The sequence below is a fragment of the Oculina patagonica genome, chromosome 8 (assembly GCF_052425735.1).
Source record: "Oculina patagonica isolate OP01 chromosome 8, crgOcupat, whole genome shotgun sequence".
In the NCBI taxonomy this organism is placed as follows: domain Eukaryota; kingdom Metazoa; phylum Cnidaria; class Anthozoa; order Scleractinia; family Oculinidae; genus Oculina; species Oculina patagonica.
This window is the reverse complement of record NC_135765.1, coordinates 4,590,141-4,606,016: the sequence shown is the minus strand read 5'-3', so window position 1 is coordinate 4,606,016 and position 15,876 is coordinate 4,590,141. Positions and strand designations below refer to the sequence as shown.

At 38.7% G+C, this 15,876-nt stretch overlaps 1 protein-coding gene across 1 annotated transcript; it reads left to right on the top strand.

The window, feature by feature from the left end:
• The first annotated feature begins 286 nt into the window (after positions 1-286).
• LOC144663381 (uncharacterized) lies at positions 287-11,946 on the top strand. The gene is made up of 8 exons (XM_078524305.1): positions 287-576; positions 1,796-2,003; positions 2,522-2,841; positions 3,268-3,408; positions 6,942-7,267; positions 8,437-9,582; positions 10,199-10,469; positions 11,137-11,946. Exons 1-8 carry the CDS (start codon positions 400-402, stop codon positions 11,551-11,553), a joined length of 3,006 nt encoding a protein of 1,001 aa, XP_078380431.1. The 5' UTR covers positions 287-399; the 3' UTR covers positions 11,554-11,946.
• Positions 11,947-15,876: the final 3,930 nt, after the last annotated feature.

The following is a 15,876-nucleotide window of genomic DNA, read 5'->3' as shown; positions in this document are numbered from 1 at the left end:
TTAGGATGTTGCTGAATTCATTTGGTTTATGCTTGATATATAATAACCTGTTTTCTAAAAGAAATTACTTTGAATTCATAAGCGCCATAGAAATGTTGAAGTATCAATTACACACGCACAATTGTCTTGTTATTTTGTCCCAGGCCTTCGAAAGATAATTAATCCGCTTATACCCCTACTCTTGAGCAATAAATACAAATTACGTGCCCCCGTACTGTTTTTCTCAGAATAATTTTGTCATGCACTATGCACACGACGCTGCAATTACATGTAGCTTCAGGGACAATGAAATAGTGTATGCTGCTTGAAACAGCTTTTCTCTGAGTTACAGTGTAGCTATTTACTACTTTTCCGCTAGTTACGTTATGATCTCAATTCGAGTTCGTTCCGACCAATAAAATGGCCTCCGGTAAGACGAAAACCATCGATGAAATCGACGATGTATTGGAAATTGTTAAAGCAATGGAGGCGCTTAATATTTCGAGTAAAGGATTACAAACACTGGATCAGATGAAAGATCGAGTAAGAACTGAATTAAACCAGTCACTAAACAAGCCCAACTGGACGGCAGGTCAGGTAAGACGATAAGACAGTCCAATAAAACAGGTAAACAGGGAACCGTGTTTTGCAATGCCTAAATTGAAATAATGAAGCAACAAAACCGTTTAGCAACGGAACCAATAACATAAAAATTACATGATGTATTAAACATTACTTGTGTCCTTACACAATTATTAATGCGTAACGCATTTTACTATTTCCTCGTTAATTATTTCGTTTCATGATAAAGGTTTTGGAGTTGACGAGTGGCATAATCATTTGTTACCGATGTGATAATGCCTCATCAAAATGCAATTTTTTGCACCAAATATGTTTATAACACATGAATAAAACAACTACACTGGAAACAGATCAGTAGATTTCCACGACTTAATTCATGAATCCGCATGGAGTAGTTTTAACGGGTTGTTATACCAGCTTTTGCAAAATGACTTTACCAAGTGGACACCAATATCATATTAATCGGCAAGGATATTTTGAAACAAAGATTGTGCAGATTGATCAGAAGCACAAACATAAATATAAAAGTAAGCCACAATCGGCGTCACAACTGAGTTAGCTGGGACACCACTCCAAGTCACAATGCATGCATCAATGTTTGTAACTCTGCCTTCCTCCTCAATGTTGAGGAAAAACACTTCGTGGTTTCTCAGTTGTTAAGATCAACATTAAAGAGGGGTGGGGGAAAGTTTCGTAGCCGTAGTGACCTTGATTTTAGTTGGCAGTGCAGGTCTGTCTAAATCAAACATGCTCTTGAATTGTATCGTAGTAAGTTCCATATGCGACTTTTCGGTCTTTCATTTTAGTATATTTGTATATTTTTAACCTTTAATGAATTCAAGCCTGTTGATGCCGCTGCTTCTGATAACCAATATTGCATCGTCAAACACCAAAGGTGCAGTTGTCTCTGGTCGTGTGAGCCTTAGCCTTAATGGGAGTTGGAGACTTTGTCCATTCCCCTATTCAGAAATAGCAAATTTGGGCGAGCAAGCGTTGAATATTCCATGTTGTGTGGAAGTGGGAAAAATGGCCAAGGGAGTGAAATTTAGGCCGTCGCAATCGCCCCCAGTGACATTTTGAGAATCCAACTTGGATAACGGCTAAACACACGAATGAATTATTTCAACAAACGCCGTTAACCAAAAAAGATAAACTTGTTAGGCCTCTAGCATGTACGTATGTAATGAACTGAGAAGATTTGATTTCTTAAGTCAAGTTTGCTTTCATTTTCTAGGCCTTTTCTATTTTATCAGAAGTAAAAGATGAAGATGCCTGGAAAAAACAAGCTTTACTGAAGCTTTACACTGATGGAGAGAATTGTCTGAATAAAATGGATGACAAAATTCTGGCTTTGCTGGAAAAGAACGTGGGCAACGTTAGAGAGAAGATAAAACGTCATCAAGAACAACTGAAACAAAAAGAATACTTTCTTCTTGTTGCAGGTAAATACAGAAAGCAGTGTCTTATTTTAAAAAAAAATGGAGAACAGGAATGAAACTTATGTAACTTATCCTTTTCTCACATCGAATCCTTAGAAGCTCATTTCCACGTTAGCAAAACTGTAAGACTTTTCGTAATGACTATCTTTCGGGTTGTTAAGGTATGACAACTTATTCAAAACTGGTGATTGGTGACTGTTGCCTTTGATTGATTTGAGGTTTGTACTACCTAAAAAATGTGTCTGACACTTAGTGAATATTTTGTACCCTATCAAGGGTACGTTTCATGATACAAATAGCAAAGGTCTGACAACGTATTAAAAAAATATTTTAGAAAACGGGTCGGGGACATGTGTTTTCGTGAATTTCGCATAAAATACCCGATAGGGAGCTTTTCAAGATTCCATGGCGGTATGAAGCGAATTTGACTTATGATCAACACTTACATCAAGAAGTTAATCTATAAGAAGAAAAATAAGAAGACAATCGTATAGCTGACGGCGTATTACATTTAAATTAAGGTGAAACCGGCTCTGGAAAAAGCAGCTTGGTGAATCTCATTCTGGGAGAGGAACTTTTTCCACATTCTGTGCTCAGCACAACTTCCACCATATGTGAACTGAGATACGGAGAGCAACGCAGAGTTGTAACCCACTTTAAGGACAGGGATCCTGAAACCAAATGTACAACCAAGACCTTCCCTTTAGTGGAGCATCCAAAAGGGTCCTCAGGGCAAAGTTACCTACAGCAGATCTCTCCTTTTGTCCATGTGAAGAGTGATCGAGAAAAAGGTTCAGTTTACAAGAAGATTGAAATATTTTGGCCTCACCAACTTTTGGAGGTAGCTATAATCGATGTAATATAGTTATCTTTTAGTTTACAAGTGTGAAAAAAAGTCCAGCGACCAAATGGACGACAAGTATGACACAAAGAAAAAAAAATCCTGGAACCCGTTTGCTCTAACTATAAGCAATGTTTATATTAGACCCTGCATGCAGATTTTGAAAACATTCTGTCGGTGGGGCGAGGAGCTTTGTTATTTTTACATAAATGTAAGTGGCTTTGAAACTTATCGACAGACTCCTTTAAAAGTTTGTTAAATATTTCGTTTCCCGACAAGCACTAATTGAAAACAAAACCTTCCACTGAGCTGTCTTCAAGTCTCAAACGATCAAATGTTAGGTCATTTGACCTCATGTTGCGTTTCTATGAAAACGGATCTTGACGCCTATAGCAAAGAAGTACTGTTCAATTCTCTATCTTTCAGAAAGGCGTGGTAATCATTGACAGTCCTGGTATTGGTGAGTGTAAAATCATGGATGAGATAGTCACACAGTATCTGCCTCAAGCCTTTGCATTCATTTATGTCATCAACAGTGCAAACGCTGGAGGAGTTCAGAAAGACAGGGTGAGCATTTAAACATTAATACCAGTAGTGAGATTATTATTATTAGCAAAAATAAAAATTGGTTATTATCCAAGCTTGAGGTCAAGATGGCGGGATATTGGCCTTGTCATTTTTTTTTGCGTGTTTATGATTCGTCGAGGTCCATAAAAACGCAACAAATGAACGAGGCCAATATCGCGCCATCTTGACCGAACAAGCTTGGTCAGTAAAGGATTTATTAAATGAAAAGAATAATGAATTATGAATTGAAATGGCCCTCTTCATACAAACCTGACGAACCAGTTCAAGGCACCAACCAACAAACGAACTTCTTTGTCGCGATTGGATTTTACTATAAATTGAACTGAATTAATATTTTAGTTTGAAGATTGAAAATATTTTTTTTTTACCGAAAATGTCATCGCCAGAGCCGGCGGAAACAACAACAACAACAAATTTGCGGGAAAGTCGCGGGCAATCCCGAGCGGGCGAGAAGGGCTTAGCAGCCAATCACAACGCAGGGTCTACCTCATATCGCCCGATCGTGGAGGCAGCCATATAATAATAGAATTCCTGAAATGGGTATAAATATGTTGTTCACCAGTTAGTTGCTTTCCATCTTTACAAATGGGAAAGCCCAAAGTCTAGTGAATGAGCAGAATAAAGGTTGACGCTTTGTCAGTCCTGCTTGTTTGGATATTCATCAATTCCCCTAACGGGCGTTCGCCGACTACCACTTAGTCGTACCACACATCTGAATCTAGTGTTAGTTTGTTCATAGGGCGTTGGAACAAAAACTCGTTTTGTGGGTTTAGATGCTGCAAATACTTCTCAATTGAAAGAAGCAACGGGGAAGAACGGGCCTCCGGTAGCATACATGATTCCACTTTCCTCCGCCTCGTCATCTTCCCTGTGGTTCTAGGTTGGCTCATCAACAACTTTCAACAAAAACTTTGTTCCCGTGGAATCTGTTGTTACGACAAAGACAGACCTCTTTATCTGACGCAGATTTTGACGGCACGTCGGCAAATACACAACATGATTTCAAAAAAGAGGGTCTCAATGGAGTTATCCGTTAGCCGTAAAACAGCCAAAAATTTAGCCGTTAGGCGTAAAAATTGAAATATTTAAACCGTTAGCCGTAAAAATTGTTAATCGTAAAAAATTCCAGCCACTAAAATGAAGGTCTCAAAATTCCTTTTCAAGACCTTTTTCGTTTTGCCGTTAATGTGTTATGGTACCTAGAAAGGACGATACTCTTAAGTAGGCAAACTGGTAGTGTAAGAAGGGTCTGCCAAATACGTCACAATACGAGTTGACAGACGTTTGGACAGCTCTGACTTTTGCCATGTATCTCTAAATCTTCAATTCGACGAACCTGAGACCTTTAAATTGAATTGTATATGTATTTGAGTTGCAGATTCATACACGTTAGTAATAAAATAAAGACAACTTTCATATCAAAAGAATTAAAGTACACAACGTCGTTTTCGACGCCAATGGGTGAGTTGTCGGTGTATACACGGAAGCTTATTTAGTGTTTAAAGTCATCGATGCTTTTTAAACACACAAATTCTAGAGTAGTACCAAAATGTAGCAGTGTATTCAAAGTAGACTCGGTTGTTATTACCGGTGAAATTATACCGACCGGGAAGCTTACATGTAAACAATAAAATATTATCTTGCTGGTCAAGTTCGATCCAGTTTACAAATGAAGTCAGGTCCGTAAAAAAATTCAGTGAAAAAAATCTGACATACCTGTATTTGACTGGGTTGACTGTACGCTTTTTGATTGTTGATTAATTATTATTATTGGAAAATGTTACAACAAGCTGCGGTACATGTATACGTGAGCTTCTCTGTCCAAACAAACCAACATAATTTAAAGGTCCGGTTCAGACGCCGAACTTTTCATGAGCCGAACTCGATTCGAATTTGGACCGACCCAAATTGACAAAAGTACGCCTTTTGATTCAGACGCCGTACTTTTTGGCCGTTCCGAGGCCGTTCCTAATACAGTTCCAATAAAACAAGTCAAAACACATTATAATAATTTATGATTTAGGATCGGCACATGAAAAGTACGGCTCTGAATCAAAGCCGTTCCAATGGCGTTCCACAGGCGAAATTTTCGGCCACGCCAGGCGGGAAGAACGGGTGAGCCGTTCCAAATTCAAATAGCCGTTCTAATTTGATACAGACGCCGATCTTTTCATGTACTTAATTCAAGAAATTAGGTTCGGCTCATGAAAATATCGGCGTCTGAACCGGGCCTATTATAACTGAGACTATTTGTGAGACATGTTAACGCGTGACTTTCCCTCTACGATTCTATTTCGATACCTGCAACTTTTTATTCGGATTGAAAACCTGAGGGGCTCTCAAAACCAAACTTGTTCTTCAAAAGTTCCATTCAGTGAATCATAAATGTACGTTCGTTTTATTGATTAACAAAATTCAAAATTGAGTGTAGCCAGAGAACGGCAAACATTCAGGTTATGCTGTTGAGCAAATATAAAATATTCGATTCCAAAGAAGATGACAACAAAATCTTACCGGTAAGCTGTAAGTATTTCTTCTCTAGCCTGCTAGACTTTAAATTTCTTCTTCTTATACTTTTGAACTTATAAGGATCAAGATTCGTGGCTAATTTGTAAAGGGAATGCTCTTACCGACTCGAAGTGCCCCAAACGCTAATTAAAACTTTATAATTTTGAGCCGCCGAGGGCCCTTAGGCCTCGTTTCCATGTAACTTCCGGCTTACGCTGAATCGGTATATTATTCAACAATAATCACTGCGCCTGAGGCGAATAATTGTTTTAGTATAATTTTTAGAGTTGATCATCAAGAACTAAAAAAGATAACGATAACGAACAAGAAAACAGCAAATACAAGTGTTTCCATACGGTTTGCATACGCTTGCATACGGTGTAAACCAGTTTAATTCATCGATTGCAATCAGAATTTATTTAGTTAAAGCAATAAAACGGAACAAAACAAACACTATGAGAAAGATAGATGCCCGGTACCTTTGTATGATTGTTGATGACTTCTAAGCGAATTTGCATTGAGAATCCTCTCGAAATTGAGAAGGTCCGGTAAGAAGAGAACTAGATAATGTTTGCTCAATCGATTTGACTGAGTTTCTCATCGATCGCCAAAACCGCCGTGTTTACGACCATTTCTAATGCCTTGAGAACCATCTCTTGAAACTATTTTCAATCCAAAAGCCTTGGTAGTCATTTTTCAAAATTGCCAATGTTTTGAAAACCCATGTCTTGGACTGGTTTGTTTCAAATCAAATAAATTTTCATTCAGCAACAGCGGCCATGTTTACTTGCCTGGATGTCAAAGGTGGCATGGCTAAGTAGCCAAGCCTTTAAAGTTATAATCACCTCGCGCGGAGTGAATATAGCCTCATAAGCTGAGCTTCTCGACCAATCAGAATGCTTCAATTCTTATAATCACCTCTGAAATTATACTAAATAGACATAAGCACTCGCAATTAACCTAAATGTACATACATGTTAAGTCTCGCTAACATTGACTTACAGCTTGAAAAGCTGCTAGAAGATGTAAGGAAAGTGACGCTTGACGGACAAGAAGAATCAGTCTCATCCCAGTGCGCGTTGTTCGTGTGCAACAAGTGGGACCATGTACCGGAGAAAGAAGTTGAAGAGGTTAAAAATCATGTGGTCAAGAAACTAAAAAAGTGCTGGCCTGGTATAAGTCCTGAGTCGCAGATTATCCATATTTCTACAAAAAACGCTAGCGTCGCTCAGAACCTCGGAATTATCACAGAAGAATTTTCCGTCCTGATGGATGGTATCAGGTCTATGGTTTTGAAGAGCATTGGTGCTAGGCTGGAAATGCATTGGAAGTAAGTGTTTTTTTTTTCATGTTTTGACTTTAAAACCATTTCATCATTATTCTCAAAGTGAAACGCCTACTACTTCTAATTTGAAGGCAAACAAGAACAAGAAAGTACTAATGAAAAAACTCTACGTTATGCATAAAGTGGTACATTTTCAAATAGTGCACGTGGTCATATAAATGTGTTCTTCAGATTTAAAAAGGAAAATCTCAGAGTAAATATGTTTCTTTCTCCCCTTCGAACATGTAAATATTGACTATAAACAAGTTACGTAGGCACTTTTGATATTTTGATAGTATTTGGCGCTTGGAAAGAAAATGCTTATGTAATCTTCTGAGATGTTCCAAGACTGGTGTGTCTTCATAAACGGAAATTTCTGACAAGAGACAGCACTCTCGAAACGGCTTAGGAAATTGTGTAAAAATTTCCTTTTCTAACGCCTGAAGAGAAGGATATGCATAACTGTTACAAATGAAACACCACCTACTTCACTACTCTAAGTACGATCACGATGCCAGACTTATGGCACAGGCTGACACAAATGTTTTCATGGAATCAGATTCAATTACCGTTTCTTTACTTTGAACGATTTTATGTGTGTTTAAATGACCAAGTGTAAGTCTGCATTGAGAGTTTTGTTCATTTTGGAAATTTACTGACCGAACCGAGGTCAAAGTTCATAAACTTGCAAGGGAGAAACAATGGGACTAATGTTTCTTGATGAAAACAGACTTGGCCAGTTCAAACAAGTTTTAATTGTATCGGCCTTTTTACAGCATTCATCCTAGGCCTGTAAACCAATCTTTTCCTTTAAGCCACTTTCCTAGAAGTAAACCGAAATTGTTGGCTAGGCAGAACTAATGAAATGGTTTGTTCGATTCTGGAAAGGATGATGGATGATGACTGACGAAGGCAGACAAGGGAACGTATTTTTTAATTAAACATGGAGAAGTTCTGCTATTAAAATAAAAACTTAAAACAAAGCGGTCGGTCAGTTTTTCACTCTGAAGATGATCATATTGATCGAAAACGTTTAGTGTCATTTTTAACAGCTTTTTACCTTATTTTTAATATATTTTAAACAAAGCCTTCCCTTACAACTATATGTTTATTAGGTAAAGGATGTACATTTAAGACTATCGATCTAAATACACATTTTATTTCATTTCCTTCAGATGGCTAGATTACTTGCTTTCACGGATCATTTATCAAGCAAAGGCTTTTGTCATGAATGCTTCCAGAGACCACGAGGAAGTCGCTCGCAAAATGGCCTTGATTGTTCTCCGTTTGGATATGATTGATAAACAACAAACACAAGTTATGGAAGAGCTTCATAACTATTTAAAGGATCGTGTCGATAAGGCTGTTCAGAAGCTGTCCGAGTATCTCAAGTCAGATGGTGTCAGAGCCCGCTTCACCTCATGGACCTTAGACGAAGTTCCAAAAACGGAGAGCTCCTGGGAAGTGACAAAAAGCAATATCGCCAAAGTATTGGAAAGCCGGCTTCGAGAAATTATAGAGCATTGGGAAGAAGAAAACCAAGTGTTCTCGGATGCACGTGAGTCCCTTTTACAACACTTTCAGCAGCGGTACAGTTTTGTCGAAGGGCAGTTGCGGAATCTCCAAGGTGCTGTGACAAATGACGACCCCGATGTTCCAGAAAGTACTCCCCCAGTTCAAACCTTAAGTACCACCGAAAAGTTTGCCATTGGCGTCTTAAGTCCAATCTTGGTGCCCCTTACCCTACTTGTGTTAGTCGTCGGTGCCCCTATGGTTGGCATTCGGGTGATTCAAGACAAGCTGGGAGATATGAGTCAAATCAAGAAATATGAAAAAGACAAATGTGCTTTCATGGCTGAAACGTCCGCAGACTTTCTCGATGAAGCTACAAACGAAAAGGAGCTCAAGTTGTTCGTGAAGGACCAACTTAAAGAGGCGAAGCTGTGTCTAAAGGAAATTGAAGCCCAAATTCCAGAACTGATCCAGGCTGACAAGATGTTGTGTGAACAGCTCCGTGATGAAACCCGCTCACAGGAAGAAATAACAAAGCTGTACCAACCAATAATGAAAGAGGCTTCTGATGTCAGGGGACATTTGGCAGTATTTGGATTAAAAGAAATCCGTGCCGTTGATATCAGCAGTGACGAGTTAGATTGGAAAGAAGACATGTCAACCCGTCTTGGCCGTGGCGCGTTTGCCACTGTGTATCAAGGGAAGATGAGAAGGCATGGAGTGGAGCAAACCGTGGCTTTAAAGGTTTGCGACAATGTGCTTGATGCCAAAAATGCAAGCGTTATCATGGCGGAAGTGGAACTTTTGAGGTAAGCAATTTCAATTGAATTTCTTTAAGTAAAAGAACCTGATTTCCCCAACCTTCGACGCGTTACGTTTTAGGATAACGCAGGCCCAAGGTAAACATTGTTCTAATCAAAATGTTTGCATTTCATTTTTTCTCAGGAACAGATAGAATCCCTGCAAGTTATTTCAATGTATTCAATCTTGCTTCAACCTGTTTTCAGAAAAATTCCCACATGATTTCAGTAAAGGCTATTGCATGGTGTCTGTTATCTACAGACGACGGCGATTTAGTACATATAAACTTCTTTATTTATCGTAAATGGACATCGTGATTTAAATTGTTGTACCTTTCGCAACAGTGATAGACCCGTTGCCGTCTTTGGAGACCCAGGAATACAAAATTCTCGGGGCTATTGACGCAGGATCCAGAGGAGTTTATTAGGCCTCAACACGAAAATTCTAAACTTCAAAAGATACTGCTTTGCACGATTAAACTGCCAAATTGGATCATTGTGGATCCAGTTGAACTGTTTTCTACTTTCCTGCAATTCGAACTTCCTGTATCGGTACGCCAGTATCGGGTCACGGCGCAGACTGTGGCAATTTTTATTTTATTTCCTTTTTTATTCTATTCGTCAGGAAATTGAAACATTCTCACATTGTAACTTTTTATGGCACATTCCTGCTTACGAAAGAGGGAACCACAAGGGTTATCCTGGTCATGGAGAAGTGCAAAGGAAGTTTGAAGAGTCACATCTTCACTGATCACCCAGAATCAGTTCCTGGAAAATCCGCAAATCTGGATGATGTTAGACAAGCATGTCAGTGGGCGAAACAGATCACTACTGCTCTTGAATTTATGCACCAACAGGGATTTATCCACAGAGACCTCAAGTTGGAAAACATTTTGGTATGAAACTTTGCCAGTTTAAGACGACTGACATTAAATAATGTTAAAATCTAAGTTTTGGAAAAGTCTTAAAATCTGTCTGAACTTTTCATAAATGGCTATTTTGGAGGAAACGAAACCTGTTGTTTGTTTCTGATAGAATGTCGTTAGTTCAAAGTAAAATTTTGCCTTTGAAAAGGTACAATTTTAAACTTCGGCACAAGTACATTCAGATCAACTTGAGACACAGTCTTTGACTAACTAAATATTCAAACAATTTACATTTCAAAACAAAATATTCCAGACATTGAACATGGCAGCCTTTGAATTGTTAGCCCTACGGTTTTTAGTGTATAATATAACTCCAATATTCTTTTTTTTTTTCAAACTTGTTTCCACCCATACTTAGTAATTTTTTTTTCTTTTCAATTTTTCTTCACTTTCAATTTCACTCAAGTTCAAGGCTAGATTTATTTATTTTTTTATTATGCTAGTTTTTTTATTATTATTATGCTAGTTTTTACCACATTGTAAGCGTTTAAGGTGTGTAACACGCATGTTTATTTTCTGTGAAGCCCTTTTAGGCACGTGTGGAAATAGCGCTATATAAATAAAACTATTATTATTATGCCCAGTATGTCAAAGGAATTTTTCATTAATGGCATCAAATTGAATGTGTTTATTAAAGCTATCAGAGGATCATTCACTGAAGATCACTGACGTTGGGGTTTCTAAAGACGCAAAAGAAATCACTGGTACTTTAGCGGGAACCCCCAATTACGTCGCACCAGAAGTGTTTCATTCTAAGGTGTATGGCAACAAAGCGGATATGTACAGCTTTGGCATAATACTCTGGGAGATGTGGTATGGGCAGCAGGCCTTCGCTGAATTCAAGGGACCGATTACAGCTTTCTTTAGATTTGTGGATGACGGCCATCGTCCGAAATATGAGAAAGGTTGCATGGCGCCTCCGCCCCACTGGAAAGAACTGATGGAGAAATGCTGGAGTGGAAACCCTGAGGAACGCCCTTCTGCAAAGTGGTGTTGTGAACAAATCACAAAACTACAAAGCTTGTATGACCGGTGTAACGGGACATATAAATGAAGAGTCAGTTTTTACTGTAAATTAAGGGCGCGTTCACGTTTAGGAATATTCCGTAATACAAGGGGGCTATTTTGCTCCTCGGAGTAGAATAGTATATCCTAGTATTCCGTAATGAGAAGAGCAGCCAAACAAATGCTAAGTCGCATTATTCTAATTATTCGTATTACAGATTGATCCCAAACGAATAAATGGGTTTATCTATAGGACGGTTAGGAATCAGTAACTCCCATTTATCATCTTTATAGAGTTAGGTAAACAAGGGTGTCTACTTAATATTCCTAGCGATCTGGTTATATGTTGACATATAGGTTATCTTCCACTACACAATCATGAGGGAGAAAGGCGAGGTGTCGGTCAGCTAGCTTTTTCCTCAGCTCACCACGCTCGGTGGGAGGCCAGTTGTTCAAACCAAGATTGTTAGATAATCCAGCTGAAACTGACTTCAAATACTGGATATGAGTTAATTGGCTTTCGCAATAATGTGTTTTTCCGGTAGACTCTTGAACACTTAACTTGCATTTTGTTGATTTGAAGGACGTAATGAATCATTTCCCTACCTTTCTATACGGTCTATACAGGGTATGGTATACTGGGCGAGGATTTCTTTGGGGTCATGGGACTCTTGCTGGCACTTTACTTTCGTGAGAAAACATTTTTGTACATGATTTTACTAGTTGGCGTCACCGTGAACACGGGAAACGTTAACTGTTCAAATCAATTATCCATCGAGGGTGGGTCAGTGAAACGGTATGGCTCATTACGTCGTTAGTGGTCCTGTTTATGAAAGTGCATATCTAAGTAATCGGTATGTTTTACGTATCTCTAACAATTATTCCACTCGCGCTTGTTGGATATGAGATGGTAGATTGCCAACGAGGTGCGTAGCAGCGGTCTACAGGTACATTTATTACTAACAGGAATAGAGTACAATGATTGTAAACAAAACAATGATTAAATAGAGCCTTGACCGTGTTTCCAATAGACCATTGCCAGTTTTTAATAATTTTACGTATTTTATTTATCTTCTTGCACCTGTAACGTTAAAATTGCTTATCGCCTAGAGCTGCGTTTGCAGTCTACAGGTACGTATACATTTATGAATGACAGGAATAGTAAATTATTGTAAACAAAACAATGATTAAATAGAGTCTTGACCGTGTTTCCTTTGTTTTTCTATTCGATAAATGGTCTGTTCAATGTATAGGTCAAACATTTTCTCTCTTTCTTTCCTAAAAAGGCAAAAAGTGTTTTTTTGTTTAGTTTTTTTGTTGTTTTTTTTGTTGTTGTTGCTGTTGTTGTAGGCCATTTCTTGTCAGCTGGAAAGCAATGTTCTTATCGTCGCCGGGAGATTATTCTCAGAGTAAACGCCGGTTTACACATTACGATTTGTCGGCCCCATTTGGCCCAGATTTGATAAGAAAATGAGTGCGCTTTTTAAACTCGGCCCGATTTCTTACAAATCTGCTGCAGTGTCACAGATTGAACTGCAGCGTATAATTTGCTTGGAGCAAATCGGGCCGATAGATTGTAACGTGTAAACCGGCCATAAGACAAAATTGTGATAAGAGTTGAATATGATATGTACTTAGCTTTATTGCATTTATCCGATTTCAACCGATCCACCACGTATAACCAGCACCCCTCATCCCTACTGAAAGTAGAAAGATGGGACTTGAGTGTACAGCTTAGATATAGTTTATGCCTGAAGCTATTGGCAGATACCTTCTTAAGAAATTAAGGTTAAGGCATGTTTTTCTCAAGAGTGCGGGAAATAAAAATAACCCGCAACAAAAAAATCCTTTTAAAAGGGTCATTTGTTGTTTTGTTATCATAAATGTCCCTCGCGAATTTTGACTTAACTAAAGACATTTTTAAGTTCATTCGCCTTAATTGCTTATTCGCATCTTTAAAACGACCATAATTCATGTTGCAATGTCCACGGGTTTGACTATTCTGCTCTCAGTTCATGTAGTGGGACAATAGTGACACACCTGATGGCATTTTACACCAAGTTATGCACTTAATTCACGTTATTAATACCAAATAGCACTTGGGTTAACCTAGATAACTTTCGGTTAGCCTATTTAATAGCAGTCTTCTCCGGTTAGCCTCCTTTCAGTGCCGTAGCAAGGGGAGGGGGCCGGGGGGGGGGGGGCGTGCCCCCCAGTTTTTTTTCCAAAACGTAAAAAACAGACCTGTTGAAAATGTTGAAAATAAAATTTTATCTCCCGAGAAGTTTGAAACAATAACATTTGTACTTCTTTTCATTTTCAATGTACGTAGGAAGAAGCACAACAATATTAAACAGCCAAAAACTATAGCTAAAACAAATCAGAAATCGTGACAACAATGTGAAAAAATGTCTCAAAATGTCACAAAAATGTCAAAATATCTCAAAAATGTCTCAAATTTGCGATATGCGTAAATCACAAATAGCTCTTGGAGAACGCTGGAAATAGCATTTCCAGGCCTCTAGATTTCAAAATTTTCGGGGGGAGCATGCCCCCAAATCCCCCTAGCGGCTCGCGCCTCCGGCGCTTGTGTGCCCCCCCCCCCACTTATTTTATCCTTGCTACGGCACTGCCTTTAGCTTAGGTTGTTTGCAGTTAGTCTTCATATTAGTCTTTATATTGTAGCCCAAAAAACTAGCGTTACTGCAGCGGGTCGTCGGTGGCCTAGTGGATATGATTCCCGCTTTGTAATTCGGGTTCGTATCTTCCTGACGGCAAATTTTTTATTTTTGTTTCAAAAAAGTGTGCTTAGATCTTTACCTCATGTATAAAGAAAAAAGAAGGCACACGTCATGAACTGAGTGCAGAATCAGGTCATACATGGAGTGCGCGCTCGAACCTTCAAGGGAAATCGAAAATGGTTTGAGTTAACAGGAGGTTCGAGTTATTGAAGGTAAAACTAGTAAGAAAATTACCTGGAAGGGAATCGAAAAGGTTCGAGTTAGCTGGAGGTTCGAGTTATTGAGAGTTCGAGTTATCGAGATTGAACTGTATCTAAACACATATAAGGATGGTGGCCTTTGCGTTTGCACTCGTAGATCTAACACTCGTAGACGCCTGGTGCACCCTTTTTTTCTTTGCGTTGATCTTTTGTTTCACCGATTCTCTCCATTTTCACATAACGCTGCAAATAAATATGGACATGAGAACTTACAATTTTTCGTTGTTTTTTTTTTCAACACTCGTATGCTCGATTTACAAGTGCAGCTATCAGCCCACAGGCCTGGTACAATTAAGAGCACTCTGACCATTATCCTAATTGTGAAAAACAAAAAATATTCGTACGTTCGAACAGCTGCCTTTGCTATTTAGTGCTTAGTAAAAACCAAAACAATATAAATATATTTATTGAAAATTCTGAGAGCGCATTTTTTTTTACCTACAATTCTGGAATAAGAATGTTTGGAACGAAATGCTAGGAATAATTCGGATTGCCTGTATTTAAAAACGCCCATGTAGATGAGATGATATGCGCGGTCCTGGCACGAGTAAGCATTGCATGCGTATCAAATATGGCGGTCGACGAAATGCCATTATCGCAGCAATTTGTTTACTTTATAAAGAGGAAGGAGCAAGTATGAAGACTGTAATGGATTTGCCGAATGTTCTTACAGTGCTATTCACAAAGGGGAGGAGACACATCCCTCGAGTCACGGGCTATATACCGGCTGCCATTTTGGATTTTTATTTGCAACATTCTGTTAATTCTGTCCCTGAGAGCAGAATGGATGGAATGGCGTTCTGTCCATTTCGGAATAAGAATGCGGAAAGAAAAAAAAAGCGCATTTCACATTCTGGCCATTCTCATTCCAGAATTGCGAATAAAAAATCGCGCCATAGCATTACGCGACGCTTGGAACTTTGAGATTTTGCATCGAGATGCTGTTCTCGGGGTACAATTAAATTTGCGTGTGTACAAGCAATTTTTTGGTAAAGCTCACCGGTTACTCAGGGCTTTGTCCCACACTTTTTCCAACAAAAAAGTTCCAATCATTCGCGCGGCTACTCTAGATCGCGATCTAGGCCATCACTTAACTTTTAAAGGGGCTTTGTCACGGATATTACCAAATTTCTGAACAGCCAAAATTTGTATTTGTGTCGAAAGAAACTGAAAAATAATGGCCCATTTTCATTAAAAATTGCTTTATTAGAGCATTGAAACTGTAAACAAGCGTCTTTGGCTGCGGATGGCTTGGATGGAAATGGATTGCGATTTCAAAAATTAAGGCTTAATTTTTCAAATGGTTTCGGCTCGTCTTCAAAAAAATCTTACTTTTAAGCGTGGTTTGATTCCTCATATCAAATTACGGTT